General features: G+C 41.3%; 1 protein-coding gene across 2 annotated transcripts in view; it reads left to right on the forward strand.

Moving 5' to 3' along the window:
- Window positions 1–15338, forward strand: part of GGT7 (gamma-glutamyltransferase 7) — a 46631-nt gene extending 31293 nt beyond the window's left edge. Inside the window, exons 13-16 of one of the 2 annotated variants that reach the window (XM_072997006.2) lie at window positions 2564–2701; window positions 5739–5838; window positions 6548–6725; window positions 14937–15338. In XM_072997006.2, the coding sequence (XP_072853107.2) occupies window positions 2564–2701; window positions 5739–5838; window positions 6548–6711 (402 nt within the window). In that variant the 3' untranslated portion in view covers window positions 6712–6725; window positions 14937–15338. Of the gene's footprint in view, window positions 1–2563; window positions 2702–5738; window positions 5839–6547; window positions 8437–14936 lie in introns of those variants that run through there. The other variant, XM_072997005.2, reaches the window with a different exon arrangement.
- Window positions 15339–16644: the final 1306 nt, after the last annotated feature.

The following is a 16644-nucleotide window of genomic DNA, read 5'->3' on the forward strand; positions in this document are numbered from 1 at the left end:
AGAAATTCCATTGATTTCATTGGCTTCACTGCAACCAACCCCAGCTCTGAAATGCCATCCATGATTTCTGATTAGAGAATAACCCAGACTGACTTCTCCAAGTACTATTATCTATGAAAGTGCTGCCTCCTTTGGAGAGAAGAGTTTTACAGTGCCTCAGAACCAACATGCCTGAAAATTGTTGGATTCAGTGGCTAACGTCCAGTTGTGCTTCTGCACAAAAGGTAGAACTATTAGAGACAAACTGCCACAAGGTAAAAACTGTTCAGGAATGTGGGTGGTATAGTCTCCCAGAGGACTGTACCCTTCAGAATGCACATAAAGGTGGGTTTTGACTGGGGAGACTTCTATTAAATCCTTCATGTACATCTCAAATGGAAAACTAAATGTCCGCTCTCAGCTGTCTTCTGAGAAGAGCAGTTAACTGGGAAACTAGACTAAAAAGGTAAAGGTAAAGGTTCCCCTTGACAATTTTTGTCCAGTCATGTTTGACTCTAGGGGGCGGTGCTCATCCCTGTTTCCAAGCCATAGAGCCAGCGTTTTGTCTGAAGACAATCTTCTGTGGTCACATGGCCAGTGCGACTTAGACACGGAACGCTGTTACCTTCCCACCGAGGTGGTCCCTATTTATCTACTTGCATTTGCATGCTTTTGAACTGCTAGGTTGGCGGGAGCTAGGACAAGCGATGGGCACTCACTCCGCTGCGTGGATTCGATCTTATGACTGCTGGTCTTCTGATCCTGCAGCACAGGCTTCTGCGGTTTAACCCGCAGCGCCACCACATCCCTAGGAAACTAGACTAATCAAGACTAATCACTGACTCTCCTAACCAGCAGAACAGTAAAAGAAAATGCCTCACTCCATCCAGATGCAATTAACGATATTGCCAGTTACTGAGTAAATTATATAATGACAGTGGCTGTCCACATAACATACTCTGTCTAGCACAGCCAAGGCTGGACCTCAATGTCTCATAAAAGTAGCTAAGAGTTCAGCCTCCCTCGTTCATCATGCACTTCTGCAAATGTGATGGCCGTCTTGTAACTACTTTATCAGACATGGATTATCCATCTGTGATGTTTTGGCTTGCTTGTAGTAACACTATTCAGTTCTGAACAGTGTTTCTCCTATTCTCCCATTCCCCTGCACACCAGCTTACTACAATTAAAAATATAATAACAGAATGCCAATTAATGAAATGTCTTCAGGAAAAAAAGTGTATGTGTTTTGGGGGTGTTTAAGTAATCATAGGACTTAGATTATTTGATACTATAATTGGTGGGACACAACATACTAAGAAACAATTGGCACTACTCAGTGCACAAAAATTGTTCCGCACAGGTCAATCTGAGCCTGTAGCCTGAAAAAACCCTTCAGTCTAGAATGAAATAATTTTGCAGTGGCTGCAGTAAATATGTTGTAAAGGGTTTCAAAGTCCCATCAATCTACTCCCATCAATGATGGGCATAGTGGGGAAGGAATTTGTGATTGTTTGTGTCCCCAGCTTCTCCATGGCAGAGGGGTATCAAAGAGTTCTTTGGAGTAATAACATATGGAATCCTTGCACAACAAAGGTTCAAGCAGCATGGCATTATTTCACGGTGCTTTGCAATACAGACTACTTCCAAAGCAAAACAGGTACCCCTCCAATTTCTCTGTAGGTTTGGCCCACCAACTGGGTCTCTCAGAGTGGCTGTCTTCACCCTCCTCAACAGAGTTGCCAATGTCCAGGTGGCACAAAGGCTGGCAGCAGGTCCTCTGGCTCATCTGGCCAAGGGATCTTTGGGCTCCCTTACATGATAAGCATCTTGCAATTGTTGGAGCTGCCACACTTGGCATTACCTCCAAAGCTAGCAATTCTGGATAGGAGTCAGATGATCTCCTACTTCTCTGAGAGGTGTGGACTGGCTCAGTTGAGGTCTCTGGGTGAAGCAGTACTGGGAAAAATTTGCCTAGATGCAATAGGCTTCACCAAGGGGCTGCCAGTAAGATCTCAACCAGTCTATAGCTTCAACCCACTCCTCTTCTTCACCTTATATGTTGACCCCTTCCATATGGGACTCCTTCCTTGTTGTCTACAGATCTCCACTCTTTTTAATCCTCAGGTCTCTTTTTTACCTTCTCATCTGATCCCTCCTTGGTGGGCTAGAAGCAGTGGTTGTCTCTCATCTCCTTTGTGTGGCTGATCTCCCTGCATACTTGCAGATATGGTGCTGCCTGGGGTAGCAGAAGGGCTGATCCTTTTAGATGATGAGCTGGGCTCATCTTCTTCTCCCGAGGCTACCTCACTGCAATAGTGGAGCCACCAGAATCCTTCCATAAACTGGGGGGGGGGGGCGGGGAATGGGAGTCAGCCTAGATCAAGATGCCTTCTTGACCATGTCACAGTGCTCTAACACATCTAGAAGACACCAGATGAAGGAACATCCTTCAGGTCAACATAATTTGAATCTGACATTACAACATACAATAGAAACAGTACAAGAGGGCAGAAATCTGCAATTGGAAAGAAAGTCCCTGTTGATATATTTAATAGTATTTGGGAATTTCCTCTTTTTGCAGAGGAACTTTATACAGCCTGGGAAAAGACCTTTGTCTTTCTTATTGCCTACTGTTGTCCGGCCATCGGAAGGGATGTGTGGGACTTACCTCTGCCTGGGAGCCAACGGGGGAGACAAAGCCTTGAGCAGCATTACACAGGTCAGTTCTGAGCACTGGAAAATGTTTTTACGTTAGATAGTGACGTTTCTTACTAGGGAGAAGGGGAAGTCATCACATGCAGCTCCGTCATTGCCTTACAGTGAAAGAACCTCCTTCAAGTGGCACTATGAGCATGGGACAGAAGAAGCCAGAACTGGTGTCTAAAAGGTGCAATAAGACATTTCAAAATGTTTTTTTTTTTCTTGCTGGAAAAGAGACACTATTTGGAAAAGAGACTGACTGCCTTGGGTCAGCACTGCAAGACTTTGTGAATGAGGTCTCAAAGGATTAGATGCTGATGATCATTTGAAATTAGGGAGAGAAGCCTAGAAATTGATGACTAAGAACTGGGCCTTCTCGGTGGTGGCTGCCACATTATGGAATGCCCTGCCAGCAAAGGGGCACCAGGCCCCTTCCCTCCTAGCATTTAGAAAACCAATTAAAATATATATTTTCAGGAAAAGCTTTTCAAGATGTCCTCCCCTTATTATTTTGTTATATTTCAATTTTGTTTTCTGACTGCTGCCATCACTGGGGGATATTTTGGTTCCCCCCCCCAGTACTTTGATGAGAGGTTTGCCTGGTTGGTGGGGGGTGGATTATCTTTACTCTCTTTTTTTAATATATGTAAGCTACCCAGAATAGTGGCATGCCATTTGATGGGTGGGATAAAATGAAATAAAAACAAAACATCTGTCCCTTAGATGCTTTAAAATTCAACACTCACTAGTTACCCAACATGGCCATTGGTAACACCTAATGGCTGAAGTCCAGAATATTTGCAAAGTCAAATGCTCCTAACCTCTGCCCCACATAGAGAACTAGGTTTTGTGGACATGGACTCTAGCGAAGCTTTCACCCTAAAATGCTAGTCCATGTTTTTCTATGAAAAGCATTCAGCCATGTCATCTCCACCTCCTCTCTGTGTCCTGAAATAGCAACTGTTGTATGTCTCTTCTCTACTCTGCACATGGCTTGAAGGACCTTACACTTTCACTTTCCTATCTTCTGGGGCCTCTTTTAAGCCCACAGCATGCCCCACTACTTCTCGCTCTAGAAGCTTTTCGGGATATTAACTCCAACCATAATGATTTTCTCTTTCCTCGAGGAAGCTGCTACCATTCTTCTTTATCTAGTTTATTAATTTATTTATTTGTTCGATTTATATCCCGCCCATCTGGTATATTCTACCACTCTGGGCGGCTTACAGAATATCAAAACAATTAAAACCATAAAAACATTAGCATACAACAATAACAAATAGTGCAGGAATAAATAAATAATAAATAGCAAAGCAAAAGAAATCAGTAGTTGACAGGAGGGAAGGCCTGGATCTACATCCATGTTTTCAGCTGACATTTGAAAGTACGCAGCATAGCGAATCTCCAGAGGAAGGTTGTTCCAAAGGCGAGGAGTCACCGCCGAGAAGGCCCGGCCTCTGGGCCTCCTTCGGTGTCAGGCTCCTCAGCCTCACCTCCTGACTCATGCGGGTGATCTGAGTAGATCTTGGTGGGAGCAGGCGCTCTGCCAAGTATCGAGGTCCTAAATCGTTTAGGGCATTATAGGTAAGCATTAGAACTTTGAATTCAATGCAGAAACGGATGGGCAGCCAGTGCAGCATGGCCAGAACAGGAGAAATATGTTGGTGTTTTCTCACTCCAGTAAGGAGTCTGGCCGCTGCATTCTGCACCACTTGAAGTTTACGCATCAGCCTCAAAGGCAGCCCCACGTAGAGCGCATTACAGTGGTCTAATCTTGAGATTACGAGTGCATGTACAGTGGTGCCTCGTATAATGAGCGCCCCATTTAATGACGAATCCGCATAGCGATGGGGATTTTGCGATCGCAAAAGCGATCGCATTGCGATATTTCCTAAGGGGAAAAATCCCCCCCCCGCATAGTGAAGAATCCGGATAGCGACATTAATCCTAGAACGGATTAACGTCGCTATGCGGGGCACCACTGTATCAAGGTAGTGAGCGCCCCCATGTCAAGGTAAGGTCGCAGCCGGGCAATCCGCCAAAGGTGGAAAGCCAGGGTCACCCCCCCCCCCAAATGTGAGAGAGCCACCCAGGCCACCAACCCCAAGGGCGTCTACCCTCAGAACTTCTGTCTTGTCCGGGTTCAGCCTCAGCCCATTTTCCTGCATCCACTGCAGTACGGCCCCCAGGCAGCACTGGAGGGACAGGACGGCATCACCTGCAGTTGGTGAAAAGGAGATGTAGAGCTGGGTGTCATCAGCATACTGATGACACGAGGCTCCACACCCCATGATGACCCCACCTACCGGTCTCATATAGATGTTAAACAGCACTGGGGAGATAATCGACCCCTGTGGGACACCACAATTGAGATTCCACGGGGCTGAGAGATTCTCCCCAAGCTGTACTCTCTGGGGTCAGTCTTCCAGGAAGGAACAGAGCCAGGCTAACGCCAAGCCACCAATTCCCAACTTGGAGAGCCTCCCCAGGAGGATACCGTGGTCGATGGTATCAAAGGCTGCCGAGATGTTGAGGAGAACCGACAGGGACACTTTGCCCCTGTCAGCCTCCCTCAACAGGTCATTGTACAGGGCAACCAATGCCGTCTCTGTACTGTGGTGCGGCCTGAAGCCCGACTGGAATGGATCCAGGGCATCTGTCTTATCCAAGTGGGCCTGAAGCTGATCAGCGACCACCCTCTCGACCACTTTGCTCATGAAAGGAACATTGGCGATGGGCCTTTAATTGCTAATCTCGTCCGCTGCCATATTAAGTTTCTTTCTAATGGGCCTAATAAGTGTCTTCTTTAGGGCAGATGGAAACCTGCCCTCAAGGAAAGACCCATTTATTGTTGCTGTGGCCCATTCAGTTGTTTTCGACCTGGCTGCTTTGATTAGCCAGGCCGGGCAAGGGTCAAGGGAGGAGGTGGTGGCTCGACACCTTGACTGCATATTGCATACACCCTGCTTGACACTTTGAACATCAGAACAAGAGTCAAGATCCCGTTAATACAATTTATCAACACTATTAATGTCTGGTTTGTTCTTTTTTGACAGGTTTTAGTTAACGTTTTAACGTTTAACAAGAATCTGAGTGACAGTCTTTCACTAGGTAGGCTTCATCCTGAGCTTCAGTCTAATATCCTCGAAGTTGATGGTAAGTATGGCCTTAAGTTACTACACCTCTGTAGTTTCAAAAACCCATACAAAATGGGTGAATTTTTTACTCCTATGATATCTAATGTTATGCTGTCATTGCTGTTAGTTAAACACAGTCTGTTCAAATTTATAATGCAGGTTTAGGAAAATCGGATAATCGTTTTGTATCAGATTATACTTGGAGGAAGTTAAAGCAAACGTTGCACGGCCATACGAAAAGAAGAAACCAAAACCCCATGTTATGGTGTTAGAATTATTTGTCTACCTCTCCATCAGTCCTTTAACATTGTGTGTTAGTCTAACAGGAGGATAGGAAATGTAAACATGATGTAGTAACTGTTCTGCACATGAACTCTTTGAATATGGGGAGTAGGGCTGGAGTTTATAGTAATGTTTTGCTGAAGGCCATCCCTACCATTAGGCAGAGTGAGATAGTTGTCTCAAGTGGCTGATGCAGGGGGATACAAAGCAATAATGAGGTGTTAAGTACATTCCTTAGACTAGTTTCTTATCCATAGGTGTAGAGGAGGAGGGTGTTACATCACCACTAATGAATTCCAATTCAACTGCCAATCCTCTTGGCTTTCGTATAGAGGGCTAGGGAGAACAGGATCCCCTGTTCTGAACATTAGGTCTTGGGCCAGTCAAAAAGGGAGAGAGAGAAGGATATTTTTAATCAGGTAACTTTTTCTAAAATTTCCGATCAGGTGAGTTTCTTGAAGAAGATATCGACTATTTTACAAGCAGGGGCCAACAGGTGAACAAAGTTGAAGTCCTTTCTGTGGTTCATGGAGCTAGAAGAACCAACAACTTCATAATTGGTGTGAAGGACCCAAGAAGTATGGATGCAGCAGGAGCCACAATATTATAGCAACTCCCAGATGGGTTGGTTCATGAAAAGCTTTTTTCCTTGCAATACATTGTGCATGTTCTGAAACAATCCCTTTATCATTCATTCCCTGTAATGTGGAAGAAACAGTATTTGTTGTGGGTTTCTGCATTGCTAAATAGACCCCTCTCCACTTCTGTTCTAAAACAATGCAGCAACGAAGGCTGATGAAGGCACAATACAGCACTTCAATATTTTTCTTTGTGATTATGATGTTGCGTTATAAGAAACTCAGGCATTATTGTGTTAGGAGACCAGGGACAATTTAATTGTGACAAAATCCTGTCTAGGGTTGGTGCCACTCATTTGATGCACAATGGTGAGATGGTTGTAAATTAAATATAGTAGGACATTAAAGAAGTAAGCCACTGTTTAGATATGAATGTAACATTCTGAGAGTTGTAGCAGCTGATTCATCACTTGTAAATACACATAATCTGTTTCTGAGGCAAGTTCTTTTAAAAGAACTGTTCCAGAATTAAGGATTTGAATGAAGGAGATACATTTGTGAAGAGTGCCTATTGGTTAGTATTTGTGATATCATTCATTCCATTCCTTCTGATCTTTGGAATACTTTTGCAGTTTAAATTATCTTTTGTTGTCCTTTTTTTCCTTTTAAAGCCAGGAAAAACACACAGAAGTACATGTAGGATTGTTTTTGTCTAAAGGCAGACAACCTTCCTAACTTGATCTTCCTTATTATGGAAAGAGTAAGCTTAGCAGCTGATCCATTATTGACCTCCTATTATGTATATTTCTCATGCATGATTCAGCTTCAGAATGAGCTGAGTTCACACACTGCTTTGAATGTTCTTTAAGTCATATTTCAGTTTTCACCAACTAAGACAGCTGTGGGAGTTTCAGTCCAACATCAGTTGGAGAGCTGCATTTTGTCCACCCCTGGAGTAAGAAAACAGTTTAGCCCTCAAGCCAGTTTGTCAACACAGGCAGTCCTTACCTCAATGTATTGAACACTGGACACAACATCTTTCTGTTTTTGACATATTTCTGATATTTTAGTAACCCACTACCTCTTTTACTACTTCCTGAGAAGATGAATAGAAAATAGGGGAAAGGCTTTAAAGCATTCTCAAATATTCCCTGTGGGTGACATAATTTGTACTAGCTCACTTGTTCTAATGCTATCAACTCCTATTTGCATATTAATATAGATTGGTATAATTCTTTTTTGTCTATGCTCCAAAGAGAGAGGGTACCTCACTTTGCTCCTATCAATGGTATCAACATAATAGTTTCTTATCAAAATTTCAACCAATTGTGAGTGCCACTTCAAGTGTTGTAGTTGTAGAAGGGGTAGCCACATTAGGCTGTGCAAGCATTATAGCTAATAGCAAAATAAAAATAACAAGTCAAAAACATGGTGGCACCTTAAAAACTAACTTTTATATTTTTCAATGTGAGCTTTCATGGACAAGTCCACTTCATCAGACATATGAGAAAGCTAGTCTTTAGGGTGCCATCAAGTTTTTTTTTACTTTTAATTTTTATTCTGCTTTTACCTATAATTCTAATGTTGTGACAGACTAAACTATGTAGTCCAACTCTGGACATGAATTATAAATCCTGCTGTATGTATATCGAAGAGAAATTGATCTTCAGTTCTTATCTATTGGTCTCCAGATTTGGCCTACCAGTGAAATAATACTGCAATTTATCATGCAGAAAGAACTCAGACAGATCCCATGTCATCTTGCACTCAGTAATTTAACTGCAGCTTTGCTATTTTGGTTTTCCATAGTGCTGCAGGTCCACTTAAGCTTAGTGTTTTATTTGTTCAGCAGTGCCTATCAAAGGCCAACATAAAAAAAATCTTACTTAAATCATCTAACGTTGTAATTTTCATGCCATTGATTCTAAAAAACAATTACCAGTACAGTGGGGTCTCTACTTAAGAACGTCCCTACTTAAGAACAATCCAACTTAAGAACAGCTCCATTTGCTAAATTTTGCTTCTACTTGAGAACAGAAATCCAAGATAAGAACAGGAAAAAAAACCTTTCCTGCTCTTTTTTTAACCTTAGGTCATCTTAGGTTAAAAAAATTCTCCCCCTAGTGGTAGAGTACGTATTAACCAGCTTTGCATTAGTTCCTATGGGAACTAATGCTTCAATGTACGAATGCACCTCTACATAACAAAAAAACAGCCAGAACGGATTAATTGGTTTTCAGTCCATTCCTATGGGAAATTTTGCTTCAACTTAAGAACGTTTCAACCTAAGAACACCATTCCAAAACAGATTAAGTTCTGAAGTAGAGGTTCCACTGTAGTTTCTATGGACTGAAAAGAGCAGATACGGATTAAATGGTTTTCAATGCATTCCTATGGAAAATGCAGATTCAACATAAGAACTTTTCAGCTTGAGAACCACCTTCCAATACGGATTAAGTTCTTAAGTAGAGACCCCACTGTATATGGGGGGAAAAGACACCCAAAGTGGAAGACTGAAGCATATCCACATTCCTGTTGACTGCCTCTTGAACCCATTTCTGGAGCTAGGTTAAACAGGCAGCTTATAACACCAGGTTAAGACTTTGCATATGTTGTTTACTTACTCAATTGGCATTTCTAAATGTATGCTAAAGGAAAACCTTAAGAACGTTTTGCAGTGCCATAGCTGATCTCTTGTCAATATCTCACTTGCCTTCATTAATCTTAAATGGTGCTCGTGCAAAATGCTGACCAGCTCAGTTCTCGCAAAGCTAATCTGAATTGGCAACAACAGTTCTCACAACGTGCTGAAAAAGAAATGCACTTTCATCTCACTCAAATGAAGATGAATCCAGGAGAAAAACAAACTATGAGAAAAGGGGGGGAAAGCAGAATTGAGATCTTGTAGGTTGTACATCACACTGAAAGCTTGCTATACAAAGAGGTAACGTTGTACATCTTTTTGGAAGGGATGATGCTGATGCAATGGGGCTACATTGATTTGAGTTTGTAATTAATTAAGGTTTTGTACAAATCAGAATTGCTTCCTGATTGTTCTTGTTTGGGTTGATTTGTGCAATGAGAAAACATTTGCCATTCGTTAGCACTTAGAGGCAAATACTGGGACCGGCATGTGCGATTATTTCAAACTGTTTCTCAATGGTCCATACATCAGTGAAGAGTTATCCATTCCAGGATGGTTTTGAGATATGCAAATATTTTTCAGTTTTCTGTGTAGATGGTGATGAGTACCTCTGAGTACCTCTTCTTCTATGGAAATCTACACTCAGCAAAAGCAGGGAGCAGGATGATAATGTGTGCAGAAAAATTTGGCTGGATGCATGCAGAGGGAGCTTTGCCTGTACCTGACAGGAGGCCCTGCCCCCTACTGTTCTGTGGTGGAGCTGACGCAGAGCCTCTTGTACAGCAGCTTCCAGTTGATAATACAAAAGGTTAGGAAAGTGAATTGCAACTGTGACAGGCTCCTCCCTCTCCACATGTTCACCAGATGTGTGAAGAATTACTTTCAAAACAAAAGGAACCCCATGTAATTCTACACCATCTGAATCAGACAAGCAGTGAGCAGTTGAATATCTTTTATTTCCACAAAATATTGTTTCATATTATTGAAATATTAGAAAAACATATTCCCCTATATTGGTTTCACATCAAATCTATGCCTATTTTTTGTTGTTGATTTCCTCCATAAAAGTGTTACTGAACTAATGACTATTGCACATGGCTTGTTATGTGTACAGTATCTGTTAACTAATGTATTGGTGTTCTGGATCTTATATTGCTGTGAAGTAGACAGCACTGAAAACTGTCTTATTCATGTGTCACATTTACATGCCTCAAAGAATTCTTAATATGATGAATGGGCCCTTACAGCAAAGGTGGGGAACCTATGGCTTATACTACAGTTCTTCACTATTGGCCATGGTGACTCAAAACATTCTGTCAAAAACTTCTGGAAGGGCAAACATTGTCCAGCACTGTCTTAGAGGGGAGGGAATGTCACTGAACCTAACATACTGCAGGCATCATCATCATTCATGGCTATACCCTTCAGTGTTACATCACTGGCTTCAATAATGTTTACAATCATTCACAGTCTAAGGGCTTGTTCACATACTATACAGCAAGTAGCTATTGGCTTACACAAGATTTTTGAATGTTTATATGACACCTCTAGCATCAACCAATCTACGCGTCCTGTGTGTGCTGACTGTCTGGGTTTACACAAAAACCAGTTCTTTCTATCATTTTCTAGCTACCTTGAGCGAGAAAGATAATTCTAGGCTGAGGGCTGGATGACTACTTAGAATGATTCAATGTGAGATTGTTGAAACAGGGTGAGACTTGTAGGTAAACTATACTCTATGGCAAATGTGTACCAGACAGCTAAATTTTATCTTTTACTTTGAAGTAAGTGTACAAGGGTTTAATTTGTGCACAGTGGTACGGAGGGAAGTTTAACCTCTATTCCAACTTGTCCTCCTGCTAAATTTGTATTCTCTCATTCCACCTACAGAAGTGGGGAGGGGGGGGGAAGGAATCTCATTACCATGAGATGAGGCGTTTTGCCACCGTACGTTAGCCTCTCTGTATGCCAGGGTGTGGAGGTGGTATGGTTTGCATCAAGTTGCAAGTAGAATTTAAAAGATTTTAAAAAAACAAGTTGAATGTAGAATTAAAACATAAAAAGGGCAAAAAGTATAGGTAAGCAATGTGAAGGAAATACAGTACAAGGGAGTCAGTTTGGATAAAAAGAATGGGTATCATAAGAAATATCCATTTTTTTCATATATTGGCAAACATTTAAAAAAAGAAGCTTCTCTTTGGTTGTTGTGGGTTTTTCGGGCTCTTTGGCCGTGTTCTGCAGGTTGTTCTTCCTAACGTTTTGTGAGTCTCTGTGGCCGGCATCTTCAGAGGACAGGACTGACCAGAGCACAGAGTGCTGTCCTCTGAAGATGCCGGCCACAGAGACTGGCGAAACGTGAGGAAGAACAACCTTCAGAACACGGCCAAAGAGCCTGAAAAGCCCACAACAATCATCAGATCCCCACCGTGAAAGCCTTCATGAATACAAGCTTCTCTTTAATTATTCTATCTAATTAGGATAGATGCATTTTTCTTTTTTCTTTCTTTTTTTGTTAAATGAAATAAAGAGCTTTCTTTTTGCAACATGAATAAGGACTTTTTTTTAGCATAGTCTGGCCCTTTGTTTTGGCATTTCTTGAATTTCTTACAAACTTATAATAGCTTCATAAATTATCATATGTAAGCAGTCAAGTCACACAGCATGTCGTACAAAAGCTCCTAGGTTCAGTCTGTAGCATCTACAGGTACTCTTGTAAGAGACACTTGTTTGAAATGTGGAAGAGTTGGTACTGGTAACTGCAGACAATCCTGAGTGACATGGGCCAATGGTCTAACTAGTGAGGCAGCTTTTTAACCCAATTAGAATACACTGCCAATTTCACTTGAATTAGAAGGAAAAAAAACACATTCATCAGCTGGAAGTTAATTTAAACATGTCTGGCACCAGTCTTTTATTATTGGCTAAGTAAAGGAAAATGATGGGAGATTTAGGACAGAGAGAAGCATTTCTTCACATTATAGTTCATAAAAGTATGGAATTCACTACTGTCAGATGTGATAAGGGCTGCCAACTTGGATGGTTTAAGAACAAAATGAGACATGTTGATGGAGAATAAGGCTATTTATGGCTACCAATCATGATGGCTACAAATCATCTCCAGTGTCAGAAGCAGTATGCTGGGGAACATGAGGAAAATGGTCCTATCACTTTCATAGTCTATTTGTGGGCTACCCACTGATATCTGGTAAGATGTCATGATAAGAGAATGGTGATCGAGACAAGCTTTGGGTCTAATCCAGTGTAGCTGTTCTTACATTCTTAAACAGAGTAGCTGAAAAGTAGAAGTTCTCATGCTGAGGAAGGTATAGCAGTTGTAACATGAAAATGTACATTGTGTGGCTTATGAGAGTATGGACATCTCTAGCAATGAACTATACACATGTTCAGGTTTTCAAGGATGCAGTTCCACAACTGTAAAGATCATCTGAAGAACAAAGCTGTTCTGTGATGAGCGGTTTATAAAGTATTTGACCTTATGGCTCAGTCAAGGTTACGTAATAGTTTTTAGTCACTGCTGAACACCCAAAAGAAGCATAGTCTGCTCACAGTGCTGATTTAGAGAGTCAGGCTTTGGGGAACTGAAAGCACAATTTCAGTATTTATACTTCTTGCAGCTCACCTAGTTTAGAAGCCTACAAGCTTCACAACAGGGCAGATGGGAAGTCAGACACACAGACATATAGGCAAGTCCATGTAGTGTGCATAATTGCCTTCTGATGACCACTGAAGGATTTATGTCGGCTATGGTTTTGTAACTATGTGTGCCTGGGTGTGGAGGTGGTGGGCTTTGCACCAAGTTGCAAGTAGAATTTAAAAGCTTAACAAAAAAGCTGAATGTAAAATGAAAATATTAAAAAGGCAGAAAATGCAGGGAGGCAATGAGAAGGAAAAACAAGAGGAAGAGTTGAGATAAGAGGAATACTGAAATGTGCATCATAAGAAATACAGTATCTATTTTTTTAACATATTGACAAACATTTAAAAAGAAGCTTCTCTACGTATTTTACATAGTTAGGATAGATTCATTTTTCATTTTTTTGCTAAATGAAATAAAGAGCTTTCTTTTTGAAACACGAATAAGGACTGTTTAAAGCATATTCTGGCCCTTTGTTTTGGCATTTCTTGAATTTCTACAAACTTATAATTGGTAAAGCCACCATCAAATTTGCCAAATTCTAGTAGCAAGAGAGTGGTCTTTCTTTACTCTTAGAGTGTTGCACAATTTAAAATTATCGAAGTACCATATATGGAATACAATTTAGGTAAAATTTTAAAAATTACAATGTTGAAATAATTACACTATTTTTAACTAGAACCTGGCTACTTCAGTAGCATTATCTTGGCCATTTGCTAATCTTTTGTACACATGATGGTGCATAAATTGCATGCACACAAGTGCTGCTTTAATCAAATTTCTCCACGGTCACAGAAAATTTGTCCTGTATCCAAGTATCCTCATTTTCCTTCCTTGATCTTCATACTTCATTTCAAAGTCTATTTAGTGACTTCCTTCTAGAATCTTGTCATGGTGGAAGACACACTTCAACATTCATCCGTTTGGCAACGTGTTTTATTTTTGTTCTCCATAGGTTTAGCTTAGCTTATTCTTTTTGAATAGTAATAAACCAGAAAAAGTGCTGATGGCAATAAAAGAATGAGTTTTGCTGCCTCTGTATCACCTTGGGAGATACTGGAAAAACAATTTCATTTTTATGTGTAAACAAGGCACACCTGGACATGCACCTTTTTTTAAAGACGGATTGCATTTCCAGCAGCAGGATTTACCTTAAAAATGCATAGATTCCACATGTCTCTCTTACCTCTAAAGTGATGATCTTGCTGCCACTGGCATTGGTAGAAGACACTAACCTTGGAATGTTCTGGAGGAACCAATGAGATGATCACAGTCCCTTGAGGTTACATAGGGGAAATACGTGGCATCCTCCCACAACACTTTGTGTGCTTTTGGTTACATGAAATTGCATGAACAGTACTTTCCTTTGTATACTGCACTGATAAATACATGCCACTGAGTAGAAGGTGCCCCCTAGTAGGTATGTTGAGGATTAAGTCCAAATAAGGACGGCAGGAACCCATAGTCTAAATGAGCCTAGAGTTAAGAAGATGTGTGAGGATTGTCTATTGCCTGTTCCATTCATGCTTATGGATGGAACAGGAATTATTTTTATGACTGTAAATACAGAATCAGAAATTATAATTATTTTAGTTAGTAATTTGGAAAGGTATGGACTAGGATTCAGTAGGGTTCAAATCCTTGCTCAGCCATGGAACCTCAGCAGGGGTGTGGAACTGGTAAAGCCACTCCTTAAATATCTCACTTAACCTTGAAAGCTGTGTTAGGGTCACTATAAATTGGTTCTGACTTGACAACACATAACAACATCAATACATGTAGTATACAATAGTGACAATTTTTCTGTTGGGAACTAATTTGCAAATTTGTACAGTCCTTCTGCCACAGTCTCTCCTTCCACAGGGATTTCCACAGGTCACTAAAGAACTAGCTCTGCTAATTCTAGATCTGTTGTGTAATTCCTCATTCCTTAAATTTGTGTTTTACTACCTTCTCAGCAAATTGTTTTGTGGAGTGTCAGGCTCAGAAACACAGGGACTGAAAAGAGCAAACAAAATCTCAATGGACAACGTGGTATACTATCTGAATACTGATCAAAATGTCTGGAGCACCACATAGAGCTTATTCAGCTGCTGAGACTCCTTTGTCCTGTTGGAAGATAACATGCAAGAAGAGTTTCTGGTTTTTCCCCCAACATGATATAAACATTGAGAACAGAGTTAATGAATACAAATGTAAAATTTAATGTTTAAAGCATACAATAATTTTCCTTAAACTAAATAACACAAAATGCATTGTAATCACAACTGTGAGTTTGATTGTACAGAGAAAATTGTATTCATGCATTTTCCCACCGATAACCAAAACACTGAAATAAAAACAAATTTCTTTTTGTATTATATGTTCATCAAGTATCTCCTTCATAGGTAAAAGGTAAAGGTTCCCCTTGACAATTTTTGTCCAGTCGTGTCCGACTCTAGGGGGTGGCGCTCATCCCGCTCTTCAAGCCATAGAGCCAGCGTTTGTCCGAAGACAATCTTTCCATGGTCACATGGCCAGTGTGATTTAGACACGGAATGCTGTTTACCTTCCCACCGAGATGGTACCTATTTATCTACTCGCATTTGCATGCTTTTGAACCGCTAGGTTGGCGGGAGCTGGGACAAGCAACGGGCACTCACTCCGTCGCGTGGATTCGATCTTACGACTGCTTGGTCTTCTGACCCTGCAGCACAGGCTTCTGCGGTTTAGCCCACAGCGCCACCTCCTTCATACTTTTACATTATTAACCCTCTAGTTCTAAAACAAATTACATGTGACTATGCAGCCAAAATTATGACATAATGTTTGCCTAAAATTAAGTTTCATAGTGTTCTATGGGATACACTCCCAGATTCATAGGACTGTAATATAAATATTCTACCACTGTCTCTATGTAATTAATGTTAACACTCTGGTGAGCCTTGCCAGCCCTAACCAGGTGGGCAGACACTCCCTCCTCCATTCCTTGATCCATGAATAATGACACTGGTCCATGAACCAAAATAGACTTTGTTATAACTGGGTTGGGGTTAACAACACAATGGTCTTTGACCTGTCTCAGTAGTTTTCTGCACTGCCTGGGAACAAGTTCTCTGGTTCCGTTCAGGATTCTGAATACAATAACATGTTGCTGTTACCCCTAGCAAAGTTCCAAAAAACCCTTTTGAGTTCTGTCCTGTGCATCCTGGTTTGATGGAACCAATGATGGAAGGGGGACGCCCTGCTGGGCTGGTGGGGCTCACGCCCATCCATCTACACTGTCCCCTCATTAAGGCCTCTGTCATACCAACTGAGCCCTGAAACGTTGGGATCACCTGGCTAAGAGAGGGCTGTCTCCTCATTAAGGACAAGTGTTGCACTCTCAAAATTTTGGAGGACATAGACCAGTACAGTGGCAATCCCAATTTTTCTTTTGCTGCAACAACAGCAAAAGAAATGGTGGTGAAAATGTCTGCCACCCTTATACCCCACTCAATTATATTCTAAAATTTTGCTCACTCGCTCAACTGTACTGTGTCCCATGCTGTTGTCACAGTTCCCAACCACCACAGACTATCTGCTGTTCCAGTCTGCCTACTAGTGCTACCCAGGGTATTTGCCTAATCCCCAATGCAATCTGTCCTCTGCTTCCCCAATGCTTCTGGAATTTCCTGCTGGCATTCC

This window comes from Pogona vitticeps, chromosome 4 (assembly GCF_051106095.1).
Source record: "Pogona vitticeps strain Pit_001003342236 chromosome 4, PviZW2.1, whole genome shotgun sequence".
NCBI classification, from domain to species: domain Eukaryota; kingdom Metazoa; phylum Chordata; class Lepidosauria; order Squamata; family Agamidae; genus Pogona; species Pogona vitticeps.